Here is a 17,022-nt window from a genome sequence, read left to right as displayed (position 1 = left end):
CAATGATAGTTATTCTTTCAGAAGGTCATTGAGCAGGTTCAGTAAGACCGCACCTATAAGGCACTTTGCCCAGTGCCTGACTTATAAAAACCCAATAATAGTTACCTATTTACTCATATTACCGATTATTCATGAAATCACTTGCTCTTCGAAAAAGGAACTGATTACTGGGCGGAGAGAAGACTATGAAGTTGGAAGGATGCGCTTGAACCCCCGGCCCTACTATTAATAAGTTGTGTAACTTTAGGTCATCACATATCCTTTCTGGGCTTCAGTTTCTTTACCTGGAAAATAGGGATAGGGAACAGCCCTTAAGGTTGTGCCTCTTAAGGTTGTGAGGAGGAGGGAACATGGCAATACCTGTAAAGTGCTCAGCAGAGAACCTGGCCATTGAAGGCTCAGGAAATGACAAGTGTTATATGCGAGGATGACAGGGGTCTTTGCTGTACAGTGATTCACGTTGTGTTCAAGTCATTCTAATCACCTTAGAATGACTTTAGAATGTGCAACTGAGGTCTATGGTCATGCCAGCTTGAACAAGCCCGATCCCGTCTGATCTCGGAAGCTAAGCAGGGTCGGGCTTGGTTAGTACTTGGATGGGAGACCACCTAGGAAGACCAGGTGCTGTAGGCATAAAAAATAAAAAATAAGAGATTATAAGCTGGCAAGGTCCTTGCAATCTGTGAGGTCAACCAAAGGTTGCCTCGCCTGAAAAAAAAAAAATGTGCACTGGGGGTTTACTGTGTGCTAGACATTATTCTAATTACAGTTAATCCTCATTATTCACGGATTCTAGGTTTTTTTCCCCCTGTACTGTGAACGTGCCCACTCACCCACCTTTAGGAAGCATTCTTGTCCTTGGCCAGGGGGACTTGGAAAAGCGTATCGTTTTCATCAGTGTTTCCAGTGGCCCTCATTTCCTCAGCCCTGTCTAGCGAGGTGGGACAGGAAATCACCTCCCTTTCATGGCTGCTGTTTTCCTGGGGGTTTGCCCTCCACTCCACTTGCCCCGCTCCCCAAAGTTAATAACTTGGACCGCCCCCATTCGAGATCTGAGGCTGCACAGAAACCAGGAGCCAATTGCCAATTGCTTTCACTCAGAGTTGTTACCACTGGGTTTTGCTATATTATCCCCATTTTACAGATGGGAAAACTGAAGCCAGAGCGATCCCACAGTGATCATCCATAGCCGGTTCATGCCGTGCTGAGCTGACTTTCTGGACTATCTCCTTTTCTTGTTAAGTTATGTTGCATGTGCCGGGGAGAACATCAGTGATTTTTCATATTAACTTAAAAAAGCAAGACATGAGTCAGTCTCTGCTGCCACCACCAAATAGACCCCCTCTGGCCGTTTCTGATGCCCTCTGCTTGTGAGACGTGTGGGTTTTATTTTCTTTCTCTAGCAAAAGTAAAATCGTTCCAGGCGAAATGTGTCGGGTTGTTTTTCTAGTGTCCTCCAAATGGCACGGACTCCCTCGTGACCTCTCCACCTTGTGTTGCAGCCTTATTATGTTTTATTTCATCGCCCTGGCCGGAGCACACAAGCGGGTCGTTGATCAGCTCCGAGAGCAGCTGTCCCTGGTAAGGAAGGACACAGGTCCAGGGGGTCATGGCTGGGGACATTTACCCAGGACACATAACAGAAAGTGGTACTTTTCCCAGGAATGCTGCAGTGCCCCCTAAAACTCTGCCTTTGGGCCGGGCCTCCTTTAACTTCATTCATTCACTGCCTCATTCATTCCTTCAATGTATATGTGGAACACTCTCTGTGCCTCATACTGTGATGGGGTACAGTGGTGAGGAAGGGAGACAAGATGATTAAATAGTTGAAGAAAGAAGATAAATTCTGATAGCGACAATGGCTTTAAAGACAGTAGAAAAAGGCAGGTAGACGAGCAGGCCGTCTACTGCTGCAGAAGGTGGCCATGGAAGGCCTCTTAGAGGAAGTGACACTGGACAGCTGAGACTTGAACGACGAGAAGGAGCCGATTATGGGAGGCCTTGGGGGAGAGAGAAGCAGGCAGAGGCTACAGCGAGGGACTGAGCCTGGCACTCCTGGGGACTGGGGGGAAGGATGGTGTGGCCGGAGAGGCAATATGACGCCATGCTAGAATAGCAGCCAGAGTCACAACATGGCCCGGGGACTCTGGTCAGACGTTTGGGTGAAGTTCTGAGTGTGATAGGAAGCCACCGGGAGGTTATTAAGTAGAAGTCTTACGTGTGTCTTTAAAAGATGATTGGCTGGTTTGGAGGCCATTACAATAGTCCAGTGTTCAGGGTCCTTAGCCTCCAGCCCCATAGGTAACTTACTAGGTTGAATTCATGCTAAATAATGATATTTGTTCCCAAATATATTGAATGTGTTCTTGAACCGATTTCATTTTTTAGGAAAGTCGTGACAAACGTTATCTAATCCAGAAACTAACAGAAGCCCAGAGGGAGACGAGGAACTGACCAGACCGATGGTGAAGACGTTGCCGTGTGTTACTTATAAGCTGACTCACTGACCTGCCGAGGCTGCAAAGCACACCTGGGTTTTGAGCGAAATTTTTAAAAAAATATTTTTCTGGAGTTCGGGCCTTTCTTGAATCAGGTGGCTCCAGATATGCAGCTCCAGTGGCCAAGTTTACATAACCCAGTCCCTGCTTAAGGCTTTAGTGACTTAGAAAAGCAGGTTCAAAATCACAACTTTGCCTGTTGACTCAGCCACTCAGTGACTCTACCCAAAAAAACTGACTTATGAAGCTTTTATACCAAAAAATGGAGGAAGAGAGACCTCTTATATTTGTAAAAGTGTCTATGTGCTGTCTTTTAAACTGTGGGCCATCCTGCCAGATAGTTCTTTTAAACCAGGTTCTAGGTTTCGGCTGAGAAGTGTACCTTAAGAAGTAGTGACCCGTTTGAATGGTTCTGTAGACTTAAAATGAGACCTGATTTTTTTAAATGAAGAGAAAGCTTTGAATCACGATTTTTGGAACAGATGGGGGGAACATGGAGGGAGGGCAGTTATGTAATTTAAACAACATGGCAGTGATATGTGAACAAAGCCATTACTGCCTTGTGAGTACGAGTCTCGGAATGCCCTAGCAATAAGCCTTATGAGGAGGGGGATTGCTTAGGAAGGCAGCATTGATTTCTTAGCTTCCTGGGCATTTTGCTGCTACCTTATATTCAGGGGAAAGCTGCCTTAGAGGGGCCGGATATCCGCAAGCCTTCAGTTCCCTCCCAGCGCTGAGTTCAGAGGCTTGGCGGAGGGCCCTGTGCCGTTAAAATTAAGAAATTTGTCTTAATTTTGTCTTTCTGTCAAAGTTTGTCTTTCACTCTTCCGAATGCCACTTGCCTTCCTGCACCGAGGTCTCTATTTCTGAAGGACATTCTCGTTTCAGAGCCAAGCTGGAAAGGGCTGTTGAGTGTTTATTTGAGTTGTGTTTGTACGTGCTTAAGTGTTTTGGGGATGTGGGCTGCAGCTCTCTGCCTGTTAATCAAGCCAGCCTGTGCCAGTGTACCAAACTAGACTGAATACTGGTTTCTTAACTACACATATCCATACTTTTTAAGGGCTATCATTGGTTTTCTTGTGCTTAAAATTTTAAATGCACGTGCCTTTATGTTACCAAACATGCAGAGTGGCTCAAGATTTTCATTACAGTAAAAACTGTATGAAATAAATACCTCATCATAAGCTCATCAAAATCGATCGCTCTGAACCTTTTAATATAAGCCTAAGTTATTATTTAATGGAATTGGTTTTCATTTTTATATCTTCAGAATCTTTTTTCAAAGTACTTTAGTTTTGTTGTGGACCGTTTGAGGCTTCTTTCTTTTCACTGGCTCTAAACCTTTCCTGGGGAACCGTGGAATTTTCAGGCTGGGTGCAGGTTTTAGAAAGCCACTGCTGTTAAGAGCGTTTCCCACCCTCTCAATCCCCCATTACTCAAAAATGATCGCCTCTTTGCTCTGAGGAGCAAAGCAAGCTTACCGTAGCTTATACATTTCTGTACACTTGTCCCTTGTCAGGCACAAAGTTGGCATTAACAAGGGATGTTTTCGTGCCTGTGAGACCAATGAGCTTTTCAAGCTTTTCCTGGCTTGTTAAGGTTTATGACTTTCTAAGTCTAATAACTAGCATCATGGAATTTTGAGTAAACAAACGTTCATTTCGCCCTCACTTTGAAAACATTCTAATTGCTGGCATTTCTCCCTAGTGTATTTATATATATAATGTTCTCGCCTTCACCATGCTTCCGAGGGCAGTAACATTTTCTTTGTGTGCATGTGTGCATGTGTGTGTGTGTGTGTGTGTGTCAGAGATGGAAGCTATTTTCTTCCCTATTATAAAACTGATACTGAAATATGCTAATTTATTTGTTTTAGTTAAGTGCTGCTAATTTGCATACCTCTTGAACGTTTTAATATATTTTGATACCTTTAACAACTTCAAGTGATGTCTGTATAATGGATAAAGTGCAGCTCAATAACCAATGTGCATTAAAACTACTGATTAAACAGTCTTGGTTTTTCAACGTGATTGCGTATATTTGAATTTGCAGAGGTTTCTTGTCAGCAGTTATGTGATCATGGAAAACAACAATTTGTAGAGTTGCTCTTGGCCTTTTCCTAGAATCAGAGACGAAGCAAGTGTTTAATTATAGGAAATCATCAGATAAGTGCTTTTAAGACTCCTTGGCTCTGTTAAAGCCGAGGGGTGTATATGTGTGTTTTAAACCCAAAAGACATAAAATTATTTCCAACACTCCCCATCCTATCCTTGCAGAGGGAACCACTGCTAACGATGTCTGTTTTATTCTCCCAGAAAATTATAATACATATTCGAGCAGATATGTATGTGTGAAATATATACTTCTGAGCTTCTCCCTTTTATTTTCCTTAATAACATTTTGAAGATCACTCCATATAAGTAGCCACCACATTCTTTTTAATGGCTATATAGAATTCCATCATATTGATGTATACGTCCATAAGGACTTGCTCATTGCTGGGTATTTAGTTTTCAGCCCCACCCCCACCCCCCGCCACTCTATCCCTTAAAAACAGTGGAAGCTGGGATTTTAAAAGTCCCTGAGAGCATTTTTCTATTTCTCTGCTCTGCCCTATTCTGCTATAGGCTCTTGTCCTTTATCAAGGCAGCCCTGCACATTCTTGTAATCACGAAATATTCTCATCCAGAAAAAGAGAAGAATCCAGTTAGATGAGTCTTTAGTTTGCATTAACTCTTAAGTTGACAAAGTAAATTCCTGCAGCTACATATCTAATTGTGGCTAACTACTTGGGTAAGTATTAAAGACGAAAGGAATTAATTTTGATAGGGTGGCACTGTAAGATCTGAATACTAAGAAGAAAGAACTTCTGAATGTATCTTTTTTATATAGTGTATGGCTTTACTAGTAAATTCCATTCGCGGTATTTTCTTTCTGGTACACGGGATGTGCGTGGGACATGGAATGGCTTTGAACTTGCTTACTTGTGTAATTTTGTAAAGGTGTCTTCACCTTTCTGGGATAAAGTTCACGTATCCTTAAACGGAAAAACAAGATACATATTCACTTTTATTTTTGAGGACTGAATTAGGGGAAAATAGGCTTCGTGTTTTTGTAATTGTTTTCTCGTTATAAAAATACTTGTTATAGAAAAGGTGGAGAATGTTGAAAACTACAGAGAAAAAAGGCAAAAATTGTATAAACATTTGTTGGCAGCCACTGTTAATCTTGGAAAAATTCCTTTTAAGATAGGAAGTACAGGTGGAGGGAGGGAGGACGAGAAGAAGAAAAAGAATGTTGATATTCTCATTTTTCACTTAACGTAAGTGTTTTCTTCTGTTATCAAAAGTTCTTTATAAACATGTCAATGGGCTCCATAATAACATCATACAGATGAATCTTTTTAAACATTCCTGTGCTGCTTAACATTTTCTTTCCAAATTTTCCTGATAATAAATAACTGGGACATCCATCTTTGTCAACATTTTTTTTCTTAGAGGTGGAGACCTAGAAGTAAAATTACAGCAAAGGTTTAGAACATTTTAAGGCTTTCGAGAGCCAGATTTACACTTTCGGGGAGACATACATGAAACTTATACCACCCTCACTTTCACTAAGTATTTGGGTTTAAAAAGCTATACAATAGTTCATCATAATTTTAAATTATTGCAGAGTATTAATTTGAAAATAGCAACTTCATTTTACAATAGCAGTATATCCTAAATGTTTTATAGTAACTTAGATAAAAGACATATATGTGTATATGTGTGCATATATAAAATCAAAGAGTGTAAAGTAGAAAAGGAAAGCCCCTTCTCATAATTCCAACCTCTGAAGTTACCAATACTAAACGTTTTGTTATATATCATTTCCAAGTATGCAGCTTTGATTGTTTTTGCCCTCACATACACACTTTACACATTTGAAAAATTATTTCCATCGGATAGATCCCTAGAAGTAGGATTGCTATATCAGCGGATATACATTTTTAAAACATTTCTAACAAAAATTTTCCTTAACACTTCATTTTCAGAGCAGTGTTAGATTCATAGCAAAATTGAGAGGAAGGTACAAGGATTTCCCATAACTCCTACCCCACATATACACAGACCTCCCCCCTTCATCAACATCCCTACCAGAGTGGTACGTTTGTTACAAGTGATGAATCTACATTGACACATTGGTTATGCACTTTTAAAAGTATGATATATGTTGCTAAATCTCCCCACACCATCCCCCAAGAAACCAATTTGCACCGATATAAGCACGCAGCAACAGTGAGATGGACAGAAAAAATAATACACGTTATCTGTAGAAAACCTGAACACAGAGAAAAGAACTAGAAAGGAATTTTAAGTCATCTGTCAGCCCAACACCTAGAGATAACACTATTGGTCACTTGGTAAACTTAATTTCAGCATGTAATTTCTTCTATTTTAAAGTGGATGTGGGATACAAATAGAGAAAAAAAATCTTCCACGTTGCTAAAGCAGAAGGTGGTTATGCCAATAAATAATTTCCTCATAGTCCTCTTTCCCAGGAATTTAGGTGAAGAAATCTTTACCTTGTCGGGATCTTTGAAAGAACAAGTTAGCGTTCTCATCTCCATGGCAACCCAAGTCTCGTTCACCGCTGTCGAACTTCTGAGTGATTGATAGCGACCGCATCCAATAGAATCTTTGCATTTGCCGTTTCCAACCAATCGAATGGAAGCAGGGGGTCTAGGGACGTTTCCGCCAATGCAAATGCGGGTAGCGTCCTGCTTACGTAAGCCGTGCGTCATCAGTCAGCCGCAAGGGCGCGCTTGGCCGGCTTCTCTCACGAGAGTGGTTGCTCTGTTGTCGCGGCAATGAGCTGCGCCCGGGCGGTGGCGTCTCGCTCCCTGTGGCCGGTGCGCACCTGCGGCGGCCCGCGGACCCTCTCAGGTAAAGGGGGAGCGCGGCCGCCATCCTGCGCTGAGCCGGCAAGTCAGGGAATTTTCGCCACGGGTTTGGACCGGAGAGGTCACGGGGGACGCGTTTACATACGTCACAGGGCTGCGACGGAGCGCAACTTGTGGCTGGAAACCCGGGGGCGCTGGCGGCGGGGTGGGGCCTGTAGTGCGCGCGGGGGTGCGATTCGTCTGGGAAAGGGGTGGTTTTCCTCAGTGACGCTCTGGGGCGGCCGCAGAAGGTTGGCACGTTGGGGAACTGCACACCTGTGCCGTGACGTCACCGCAGGTGCGGTCTGCATTCTGGGCTTAGGACAGTTGGCGACTTTGAAAGTTCAGTGTCCCAGGGGTGTGTGTGTCATCGTTGCCATAGCTCAGGGCCTTGCCAAGCAAAGTGTAGTCATGCGACCAGCAGCGTCTGCTTCCCGCCATTCCTGTCCCCTAACTTGTTAGAAATGCAGGTTCTGAGGTCACTCCCCTGACCTACTGGGTCGCTCTATCTGTAGTATTTTAACAAGCTCTTGGAATGATCCGTATGCACTAGAAAGTTCGAGAAGCACCACGGCAGTGGAAAGAACGTCGAATCTGGAGTAGGAGGACTTGGGCTCCTTCTTTGTTTCATCTGAGCTGCCTCAGAAAATTGTGAGGTCGTTTTCTCAAAGTGAAATAGTTTGTGTACTGTCTTCAGGATTCTGCCTTATGGCAACACTATTTGTACTTCTGATTATTAAATATGTTTTTTTCTATAACCGCGTTACATTTTTAAGGTAAATAATTCAGGGAAATTAAACCCTGATGGTAAACAGAAGAGCAGTATCACCTGCCCCAAATAGAGTAACCGTAAAAAATAAATATGCTGAAAACACAGTTATTAAATTGTAAATAGATATCGTTGCCTATCAAGGCTTGATCCTAAGATCATATTTCTTTCTGTCAAAAAGAGATTAGCAAATGTTAGGAAGGTCTTCACATAAAGTCAGCTGCAAACTGAGGCAGTCTCCTTGAGGAAATCAAAAGGATTGGAAGAGAATTGAAAGAAGATAACTTACTACATAGGTGTTTTGTAACGCCTGTAAGGCACATAAGATCTTCCTGTGTACAACTTAAAATCTTCTAGGTATCACCACTGGTATGTATGTGTTTCACACTTTGGGAAAACATGAATGTGAAATGATGCTTTTGAGAGCTTCTAGCACTGAGCCTCAAGTTATTTTTTCTCAATTTTATTTCAGACTGACAGTGCAGGCAAAACTCAGGATTGTTGAAAATGAATTTTAATGCTCCTTTGTTGAGCCAATGAATATAACAGAATAGGAATCATTCTTTTTTCATTTGTAAAGTTGCTTTGATTCCTATATCATTTGTCTTCATAACTCAATAAAAAGGGTTTTGGGGGTTTTTTTTTTTGGTATATTTTCTCTTGAAAAGGAAAAAAATGGATTATTACCAATCTCATATGTAAGAAATGGCAAGTTTGATTTGTCCAGGGTTAGTGTTTGAGACAGAACATGTATTTTCTGACACTAGCTCTGTGCCTTTCCTATGGTCCAGCCATGCTTTAATTAAAGGCACCTTACAGAGATTGTGAAAAGATAGAAATGACAAATATGATACCCAATCCTTCGTATCCCCTGCCCCCACCCCGCCAAATCGTTTATTAGGTGCCTGAATCTGAACAGGCGTTGCAGTGCCAGGAAACAGCCTAGTATGTTTTTATTATAAATAGAATCCTACATCAAAAGTCAGCTGTGTGTTTGAACTCATCTTGTGTACTCAGCCCCTTGCTATTTTTCAGTAAATGGATTTTAAGAGTACTGGATTGTCTTTAAAGTTTTTTCCATAAACATATTTTTGAGTGGGAGTAACAGATGAGAGAACAAGCAAACAAGATTATTTTGAGAAATAGAGCCAGCTCATCATTTTCAGTTTCAATTCTGGGCCCCACCTTTCTGCAAGGAGGTCAGATTGATGGCAGCAGCAGTCCTTGGAGGCAAAAACCTGTGACAGGCTACCTTGACTTTATCAAACATCTCAAATTGTTCTCCACATAAAAACATGGCCACGGACCACGGTGACCCATTGTCTGAAGGCACAGAACTGAGTGGTACATTACACTTGGCAGAACTTGGACTCCATTCAGTTCTTGGTGTCTAGTTCCTGGGCTCTGTACAGTTTCTTGAGTCAAATATGCTCAGTGAGATGGAGTAGGTTGTGCAGAATAGGTCAAAGCAAGGTCACCATGCTCCAGACCTCCACATCCATGCTCCTTTGCTTAGAGTGAGGCATTTAAAATTCCATGTGGCCAAAAAGTTCCAATGCAGAGCCACCCCAAATTCCACCAGGCCCACCCCATCACCATATGACCAAAGCACTCAAGCTTTTTTAACGAAAAAAGTACAGTTGTACCCAAATTAAATTTTTCCGCACATTTTCCTAGGTATTGAAGTTAGCCTAAATGAAAAGAAATATCTATTGGAGACGTAAGAGTCATATATGAGAGCCTTGGAACACATCTCAGGATGATACCAATACATTTCAAAGTTCACATTGCAAACTAAATGGTCTCTCTGGCTCTCCACTTCCACATCTACAAAATGGGGCGATAACACTGTGCACACTTAAACGCATTACAAAACCCTTCTCTTAAGGAAAACACTTTTGGGATGTCTTCATACAAGGTTCAGAGAATACAGTCAAGGTGTTACTATCATGCGGTTTTTAGAGAGATCTGTCCTGAAGAATTTACGTTTTGAAGGCAAGAGTTGTTCAGCTGAATTGGTTATGTACCATAATGTGATGAAACCTAAGTTCTGAGGCTCGGTTCTCCATATCAGATGCCCATGGGCGCAGGTGTTTTAAGAGAACGTATCTGTGGTCCTCAACCTTGGCTGCAGAGAAGATTCATGCCCGGGGCTTTTTAAAACTATCAGTGCTGCTCTCCCAGAGATCGACTGGGGAGGAGCATCTGTAGTGGTGAAGCTCCCTAGGAGATTCTGTGCAATCAGAGTTGGGAACAAAGCGGGCCAGGAGGGGTGAACAGGAGAACCACGCCCATCTGGATGCAGCGGCCACAGTAACTGCCTGGGGAGAAGACAGGCTCAGGTTGTCTAGATACACTTCAAGTGAAGCCAGAATCCAGATTGTTAGCTAAAATCTTCTAAGCGTTGGGAACTAATTCACTCGTTAAAAAAAAAAACCACTGCAGGTTAAACAGAATACACTTATGGGCGTACCAGCCTGCAAGGAACTCATCCGTGACCTTTGTTCTAAGATTTCCCTTTCTTCTCTCTGTAAAACGGAAACATCTCAATTTACCTGAAAGTAATGAAGAATAAACACTTGCATTGCAGCTTATGGAAGAAGAATCGGTGTCAGGTTTCGCAGTTCAGGAATGATCTTAGACAGCGGCAGTCAGACGGCGGTGGGTCGAATACTCCGGGTGGATCACGCAGGTGAATACGGAGCGAACCGCATCTACGCAGGGCAGATGGCCATCCTGGGTCGGTCGAGCGTTGGGCCCGTCATTCAGGTGGGCACTGCTTTCTGTCTCAGTCTGGGCTGCTGACTCCGGGGTGGGGGCGGGGGAGGAGCCACAGGCCTTCGAGTAATGAATGACATTAGGTCGTACATTCTCAAGGGACGTGCTGTTGTCTGCAAGAGAGTGAAAATCGGATACCGGGGAGGGGAGAGTGAAAAGCATATTATTCTTTTTATGTATAGACCAGAGATAGACATCTTGTACATAAACAGATACACAGTATTATCCATACTATTAAAACTTCACGGGGGCGAGTGACAATGAAAAAGAGGTTGAGAATCACCACGTTAGGTGAAAGTACCAGTTGCCAACAGATTGTGGTTCTGCCCCCCGTGGAGCCCAGTGGAGATACTTTATACTGAGATGCAGAGGGAGGGGCCTGGGCTCAGTAGCCATACAGACCTCCTACCTGTGTGACCTTAGAGAAGTCATGTGACCGCTGAGTTCCATTTCCATATCTGCAAAATGGGCTGACACCTACCTTGTTGGGTTTTGGTGAGGAGTAAATGAGCTAGTGTGGAACAGCTAATATGCCTGGCACGTAATGGACACTTAGCTCAAGTTAAATTGCCTGCTCTGAGTCCTTGGGCAAGTTACTTAACCTCTCTGTGCCTCACTTTCTTCATCTGTATAATGGGGATAATATAGTTTGTCCTTCACGAAGTGGTCGAGCAGCTTAAATAAGCTGCCTCTATAAAGCTGTTTGACAGCGCCTGGCACTGGAAGCGCTATGTGTTAACTGTGATCATCATCTGCCTTTTCTCCCTTGATGTAAATGATATTTATGTGCTAGCAATCTGGAAGGAAATTACACAATAGCTAATATTCTGTGCTCCTAATTTTGAAATGAGCTAAACGCAGGGGGTCTGAGGGGCCGATGCTGGGACCGTGGTTCACGGGCAGGGCACTTCGCTTCCTGGAGGGAACGCTTACGTGTCTTTATTATGTTGTTTGCAGAAAATGTGGGATCAGGAAAAGGACCACTTGAAGAAGTTCAGCGAATTGATGGTTACATTCAGGGTCCGGCCGACGGTGCTGATGCCCTTTTGGAACGTGGTGGGGTTCACACTGGGTGCGTGTCCATCCAGAAGGGCTGTGGGCACCCGGGGTCCGGGGCGATTACATCATTTAAGTGCCACTTCACCATTGGTCCTCCTGCAATTTTTTTTAATTTACTTAATATTTTTCTGAAGTTAAATTGACTTTTTTTTTTTTGCTTAAATTTATTTAAGATAGAATCTTAAAATTAGTTTTATAAATAGAAGGTACAGTAAAAATACAACAGAGGGGGCAAGAAAGCTTGAGTAATTCAACTGTGGCCAGATCATGTTCTCTGACCAAGGTTCTAAACCTGAGATCTGCTCACCCTTAAAAAGGGAGGAGAGTAAATGGCATAGAAGCATCAAGGTCATACTCACCCCAAACGATGACTTTCTCCTTGTCATAATCAGGTTAGGAAGAGCATTGAAAAGAGAATAGCATTTTTACTGTTTGATTCAGGGTTTAATACTCTGACTTGGTCCCATGTAAAACCGTGGTTTTCAGCGCGGGCAGGTTGCTCTTGAGGACACCTGGCAACATCTAGAGACATTTTTGGTGTCACACCTGGGGATGCTACCAGCATCTCGTAAGTAGAGGCCAGGCACGCTGCTTAACATCCCACAATGCACAGGGCAGCCCACACAGCAGGGAATATCCAGCCCAAAGCTCATGGTGCCCAGGCTGACAGGCCCGACCTGACATGCTCTCCCTGCCGGCGGTATCATCCCATCCTTTACCGCTGTGGATTGGACAATTCCAGGTGCGGGAACCGCCCTGCTGGGCAAGGAGGGAGCGATGGCCTGCACTGTAGCTGTGGAAGAGTCCATAGCGCATCACTACAACAACCAGATCAGGACACTGATGGAGGATCCTGAAAAATATGAGGAGCTTCTGCAGGTATTCAACTCTGCTCCGGGAGGGGGCTGGGAAAGGGGAAAGGGGAACGTACACAGTTTGGTAAGAAGAAAAATAGAATGTTAGGGGATGATGCGACCTTGGGAATGTAAATCAGCACCTCATTTTAAAGGCAGGCCAACTAGGGCGCAGAGAGCTGAAGCTGTGTGCCCTGGTCACATGCTCAGGCAGAGCTGGGACTAGAACCTGTGTCTCCTGACCTCAGGCCTATCTTCTCTCTAATTCCAGATTATTGGTAGACCCTGAGCAATGCTGTGGGCACAGATCCTACAAATTAAATGAACTAAGGGTTGCTCTCAAATAACTTTCCATAGTGTGTAAAGGAACTGTTTAATTTTTTTTTTTTTTTTTAGGCCTAAATCAGGGGTTGATAAATTATGGCCTGTGGCTGACCACCTTTTCTGTAAATAATGTTTTGTTGGAACATAGTCATACTGATTCATCAACATGTCCATGGCTGCTGTCCCCTCTACTGTGGCAGAGTTGAGTAGTTACAGTGGGGACCATACAGTGTGTGAAACTTAAAGTATTGATTCTGGCCCTTTATAGGAAAAGTTTGCCAACCCCTGTCTTAGATACTAATATAAGGCTTTACCCTCCAAAATAAGACAGAACAGCAGGAGAGTTGGAATGCTGACTTGCTTCGATTTCTTCAACTAGGTGCTTAAGAAATTTCGAGATGAAGAGCTCGAGCACCATGACATAGGCCTTGAACATGATGCAGAACTGGTGAGGACCCGCCTTTGCTGTTGGCTTATGGCGCTTCGGGCACCTTACATGGAGGGTGGAGGGGAGGAAGGTTTCTGTTCCCAGGAAAATAGATTTCAGAGTGACCGCCACAGAAAGAAAACCAGTCCACTGCTTTGACAAAAAGCGAGCAAAGGCACCTGCCTGAACTGGGAATCCTGTTTCTTGCTTCCTCCTTTATCTTTTTTCTAGCAGCTTTGTCCCCATTTTGGTGAGAAACCAGATGACTCAGTGCTTAAGCATTCTAATCTTTTGAATAGATTTTTTTTTCCCAAACTAAAATGAATTGTTTCTTAGATCTTATTTGCTATCCAGAGAAGTCCCAGCCGTGCCATGCGAGGCCTGTACTTCACAGCTAGACGCCAACACAGAACGTGTTTCTTTGCTCGGCTTACTGTTGTTGTCTCTGACAGGCTCCAGCGTATGCCGTTTTGAAGAAGGTTATCCAGGCTGGATGCAGCGCGGCAATATATCTATCAGAAAGATTTTAAGGTATGTCCGCTTTTCCCTGTCTATAAAAGATGACAGTAATTTAACGAGTGACATTGGCGGGAAAGGAAATAGCCAGTTACCATTACTGAGCAAGGGCTCGCTGCCTAGCACGCACAGAAGCCCATGCTAGGACATCGGCTTTCGAGAAAAGGAAAGGCTTCATGCGAGGTCCGTCAGCGATGAGCTGGGTTTGCGGGCTCTTGAGGATCACGGCTTTTCATGCGTCGCATGTTTGAATTCCGGGGCGCAGATTTAGTGTGTATTCCGTGGTGGATTTTGACCCAGCAATGTTAAAAGGTTATTGCAGAGTGAATTCATTCCCTAGTGCTCATGTCTCACTGTTCGACTGCGTGATCTGCCTCTGAAAAACAACTTAGTATCTCGTTAGAAACAGGACAAGGCCAATTTAGGCTGGTTTTGCAGTTATGCGCATATATCGTTATGTGAATTTTGTTAATAAGCTGCGAGAGTTTTTTAAATAAAACTCTCATGTTGATTTTTTTCTGTGTAACTCTATGCTGTAAGGCTGATGTATGCAAATTACAGCAAACGAAGCTGGTCCTTGTTTGTTCCATAGCTAAATTTTTCTTAAAATATCAAGAATGAATCTTGAAAGTAACAGGAATCTAAGAAAATTTTGAGTTTACTGGTAACAAAAGGTAATTTAAAGCACCAGAGTGTTCGTTATGGACACAGCAGGATGGTCAAGTTCGTCAGGTAAGTGGCAGACTGCCGTTGTTTCTGTTTTGAATCGTAGATTGAGAGTGGGCTCCTTCCGTCAGAGAATAGACTGAGTTGTGGATTATTTGCAAACTTGCATTATAATCATTCCCCGTAGGTCTGTTACCAAAAGAATGGACCAGAAGGGACCCAAATTTTCATACTTTATCGAAATCTTTTATGATTTGCAAAGTTTTAAATCATTTATGAAAAAGCGTGGTCAGTGGTTCTCCTCTCTGGCTGCTCATTAGGATGCTTTTTAACAATTGTCAGGTTGTCAGCCAGACATTCTGAGTTATTTCCGGTGGGGCCCAGGATCAGAGTGGTTTCCAGCTCCGCGGTGGTCCCAGTGTGAGTCAGGACTGGGAGCCTCCTGTCTGTACGCTTCTTCTGGTGAAGAACCACATCCTCAGGCCTTGCCTGCCACAGGCACCCTGGGTTCGATCAGCACCACGTGACGGGGCATGACTTGCCTCAGAAGGGTTCGGTTTTGAAGGACAGTGGGCACCAGGATAGTTTGGATTAATCCTCTCTTTTCCTAAAGCAAGAGTGAATTTAGTCTTATGCAATCAAGTAAATCAGTCTTCTCATAATAGTAGTAGTAAATTAAACATGGGGGAGAAGGGTCGAAGACATTGTGAGAGTCCAGACTTTCTTGTGCTAGGTTACAAACAGGCGTGTGTAGCGCTACAAGTCTGGTGTAGTGGCTAGCAGCTGAAGAGCCAAGTTCTCACGCAGTTACCGCCTTGTGTCTATGTTATTATGTCCATGTGCATTTTATGTCTTTTCTGTATGAGCCAGGAGTTTCTTGAGGGCAAAATATCTTTTCCAGTCCCTGGTATATTGTAGGTGCCCATTTAAAAGAAGATGAGAAGGAAGGAAGGAGGAGGAAGAAGAAGGAAGCGGGGAGAAGGGAGGAGGGGAGGGAGGGACCAGTGTATTTCTAAGCAGCTGCAAAACTGTAAAAGCCGCCTCCTGGGCCATTCTCCCTCTGCTCTGGGTGTCTCGATGCCAGGGGTCCCAGGCTGCGGTCCTTGGCCCTGTGTGTCCATCATCCTTTTCTTGGTATCTCATTCCATCTTGTGGCTGATCCCATCACATGTGCATCTCCACCCCAGATTGCTCATTTTCAAATATCCCACTTCCTGCGTGACCACTTGGAAGTCGAAGGGCATTTCCAGCGCCACCTGCCCCAGGCCGAACCTGCCTCGCCTTCCCCCTAGGCCTGCTTCCCCGGTGGTCTTCCCCATCACAGCTAAAGGCAGCTGCATTCTTCTGGTTCTCAGGCCAGAATCTCTGGAATCATCTTTGACACCTGACTGCTACACTCCCATCCACGTGACCAGGCCATCCTGTGGGCTCTACCAGATCCTTTCCACCGCCTTCCCTGCTGCCCAGCCCCCCTCACCCCCACCTGGATTATGTTAGAAGCCTCCTAACTATTCTTCCTGCCTTACCCTCATCCTCCCGCAGTCCATTCTCCACGCAGCGGGCAGAGTGATCCTCCTCAGACCACGTGACTTCTCAGCTCAGAACCTCCCAAGTGTCTTTTCTCAGTTCTCTCCAACCGAAAGTCACAGTCCCTGAAATTGTTTACAAGACCCCGCGTGATTGATCCGGTCCTCTCTGACCTCATTCCCGCTTCCTCACTCTGCCCCAGCCACACAGGCCTTGCTGTTCCTCAGAATGCCAGGCACGCTCCTTCCTGCCTGTGGTCTGTGCAGTGGCTGTCCCTCCACCTGGAATGCGCCTTCCCAGATGTCCACATGGTCAGATCCCTCACCAGCTCCTTGCCCAGATGCCACCTTTTAAAAGAGGCCACGCCGACCACATCTTTAAAATCGCAAACCCCGCTGCACGCCTCGCCCCCTCTGCTCTGCACCTTTTCCCCTCCGTAGCACGTAGCACCGTCTGGCGTGTTATATAATGTACTTGTTATGTTTCTTGTCTGTAAGAATATAAGCTCTGTAGGGCAGGAATCTTTGTCTTAATCACTGACACATAATAGGTGCTCAATAAATAGTTATTGATGGGAATGAATGAATGAAGAAATAAAGCTTCCTTGTTAAAAGTCATTTTCACATAACTGGTAATTCAAGATGACCCCTGTGTGCTTCTCAGCACAGTTCAGTGGACACTTA

General features: G+C 44.1%; 2 protein-coding genes, 1 long non-coding RNA gene and 1 pseudogene across 15 annotated transcripts in view; 3 read left to right on the top strand and 1 right to left on the bottom strand.

The window, feature by feature from the left end:
- The window catches only part of TMC7 (transmembrane channel like 7), a 43,594-nt gene extending 39,083 nt beyond the window's left edge, over positions 1-4,511 (top strand). Inside the window, exons 15-16 of one of the 2 annotated variants that reach the window (XM_039885446.1) lie at positions 1,503-1,581; positions 2,389-4,511. In XM_039885446.1, coding sequence (XP_039741380.1) covers positions 1,503-1,581; positions 2,389-2,454 — 145 coding nt within the window. In that variant the 3' untranslated portion in view covers positions 2,455-4,511. Of the gene's footprint in view, positions 1-1,450; positions 1,582-2,388 lie in introns of those variants that run through there. The other variant, XM_039885447.1, reaches the window with a different exon arrangement.
- Positions 515-633, top strand: LOC120620710 (uncharacterized; annotated as a pseudogene).
- A 1,036-nt stretch (positions 4,512-5,547) lies between the features above and the next one.
- LOC120620453 (uncharacterized) lies at positions 5,548-7,280 on the bottom strand. Its single transcript, XR_005657871.1, has 2 exons — positions 7,063-7,280; positions 5,548-6,005 (listed from the first exon to the last, which is right to left on the bottom strand). It is a non-coding gene; the product is annotated as an uncharacterized LOC120620453 (long non-coding RNA).
- Positions 7,261-17,022, top strand: part of COQ7 (coenzyme Q7, hydroxylase) — a 32,384-nt gene continuing 22,622 nt past the window's right edge. For 5 of the 12 annotated variants that reach the window (XM_039885461.1, XM_039885459.1, XM_039885458.1 and 2 more), the window contains exons 1-6: positions 7,261-7,423; positions 10,779-10,957; positions 11,924-12,038; positions 12,768-12,904; positions 13,583-13,651; positions 14,083-14,161. In XM_039885461.1, the coding sequence (XP_039741395.1) occupies positions 7,348-7,423; positions 10,779-10,957; positions 11,924-12,038; positions 12,768-12,904; positions 13,583-13,651; positions 14,083-14,160 (654 nt within the window). In that variant the 5' untranslated portion in view covers positions 7,261-7,347 and the 3' untranslated portion in view covers position 14,161. The other 7 variants (XM_039885450.1, XM_039885451.1, XM_039885452.1 and 4 more) reach the window with 7 other exon arrangements.

The sequence above is a fragment of the Pteropus medius genome, unplaced genomic scaffold (genome assembly GCF_902729225.1).
Source record: "Pteropus medius unplaced genomic scaffold, Ma_sr-lr_union100, whole genome shotgun sequence".
Lineage (NCBI taxonomy): Eukaryota > Metazoa > Chordata > Mammalia > Chiroptera > Pteropodidae > Pteropus > Pteropus medius.
The sequence above is the reverse complement of the archived record's forward strand: the minus strand, read 5'-3'. Positions and strand labels throughout refer to the sequence as shown.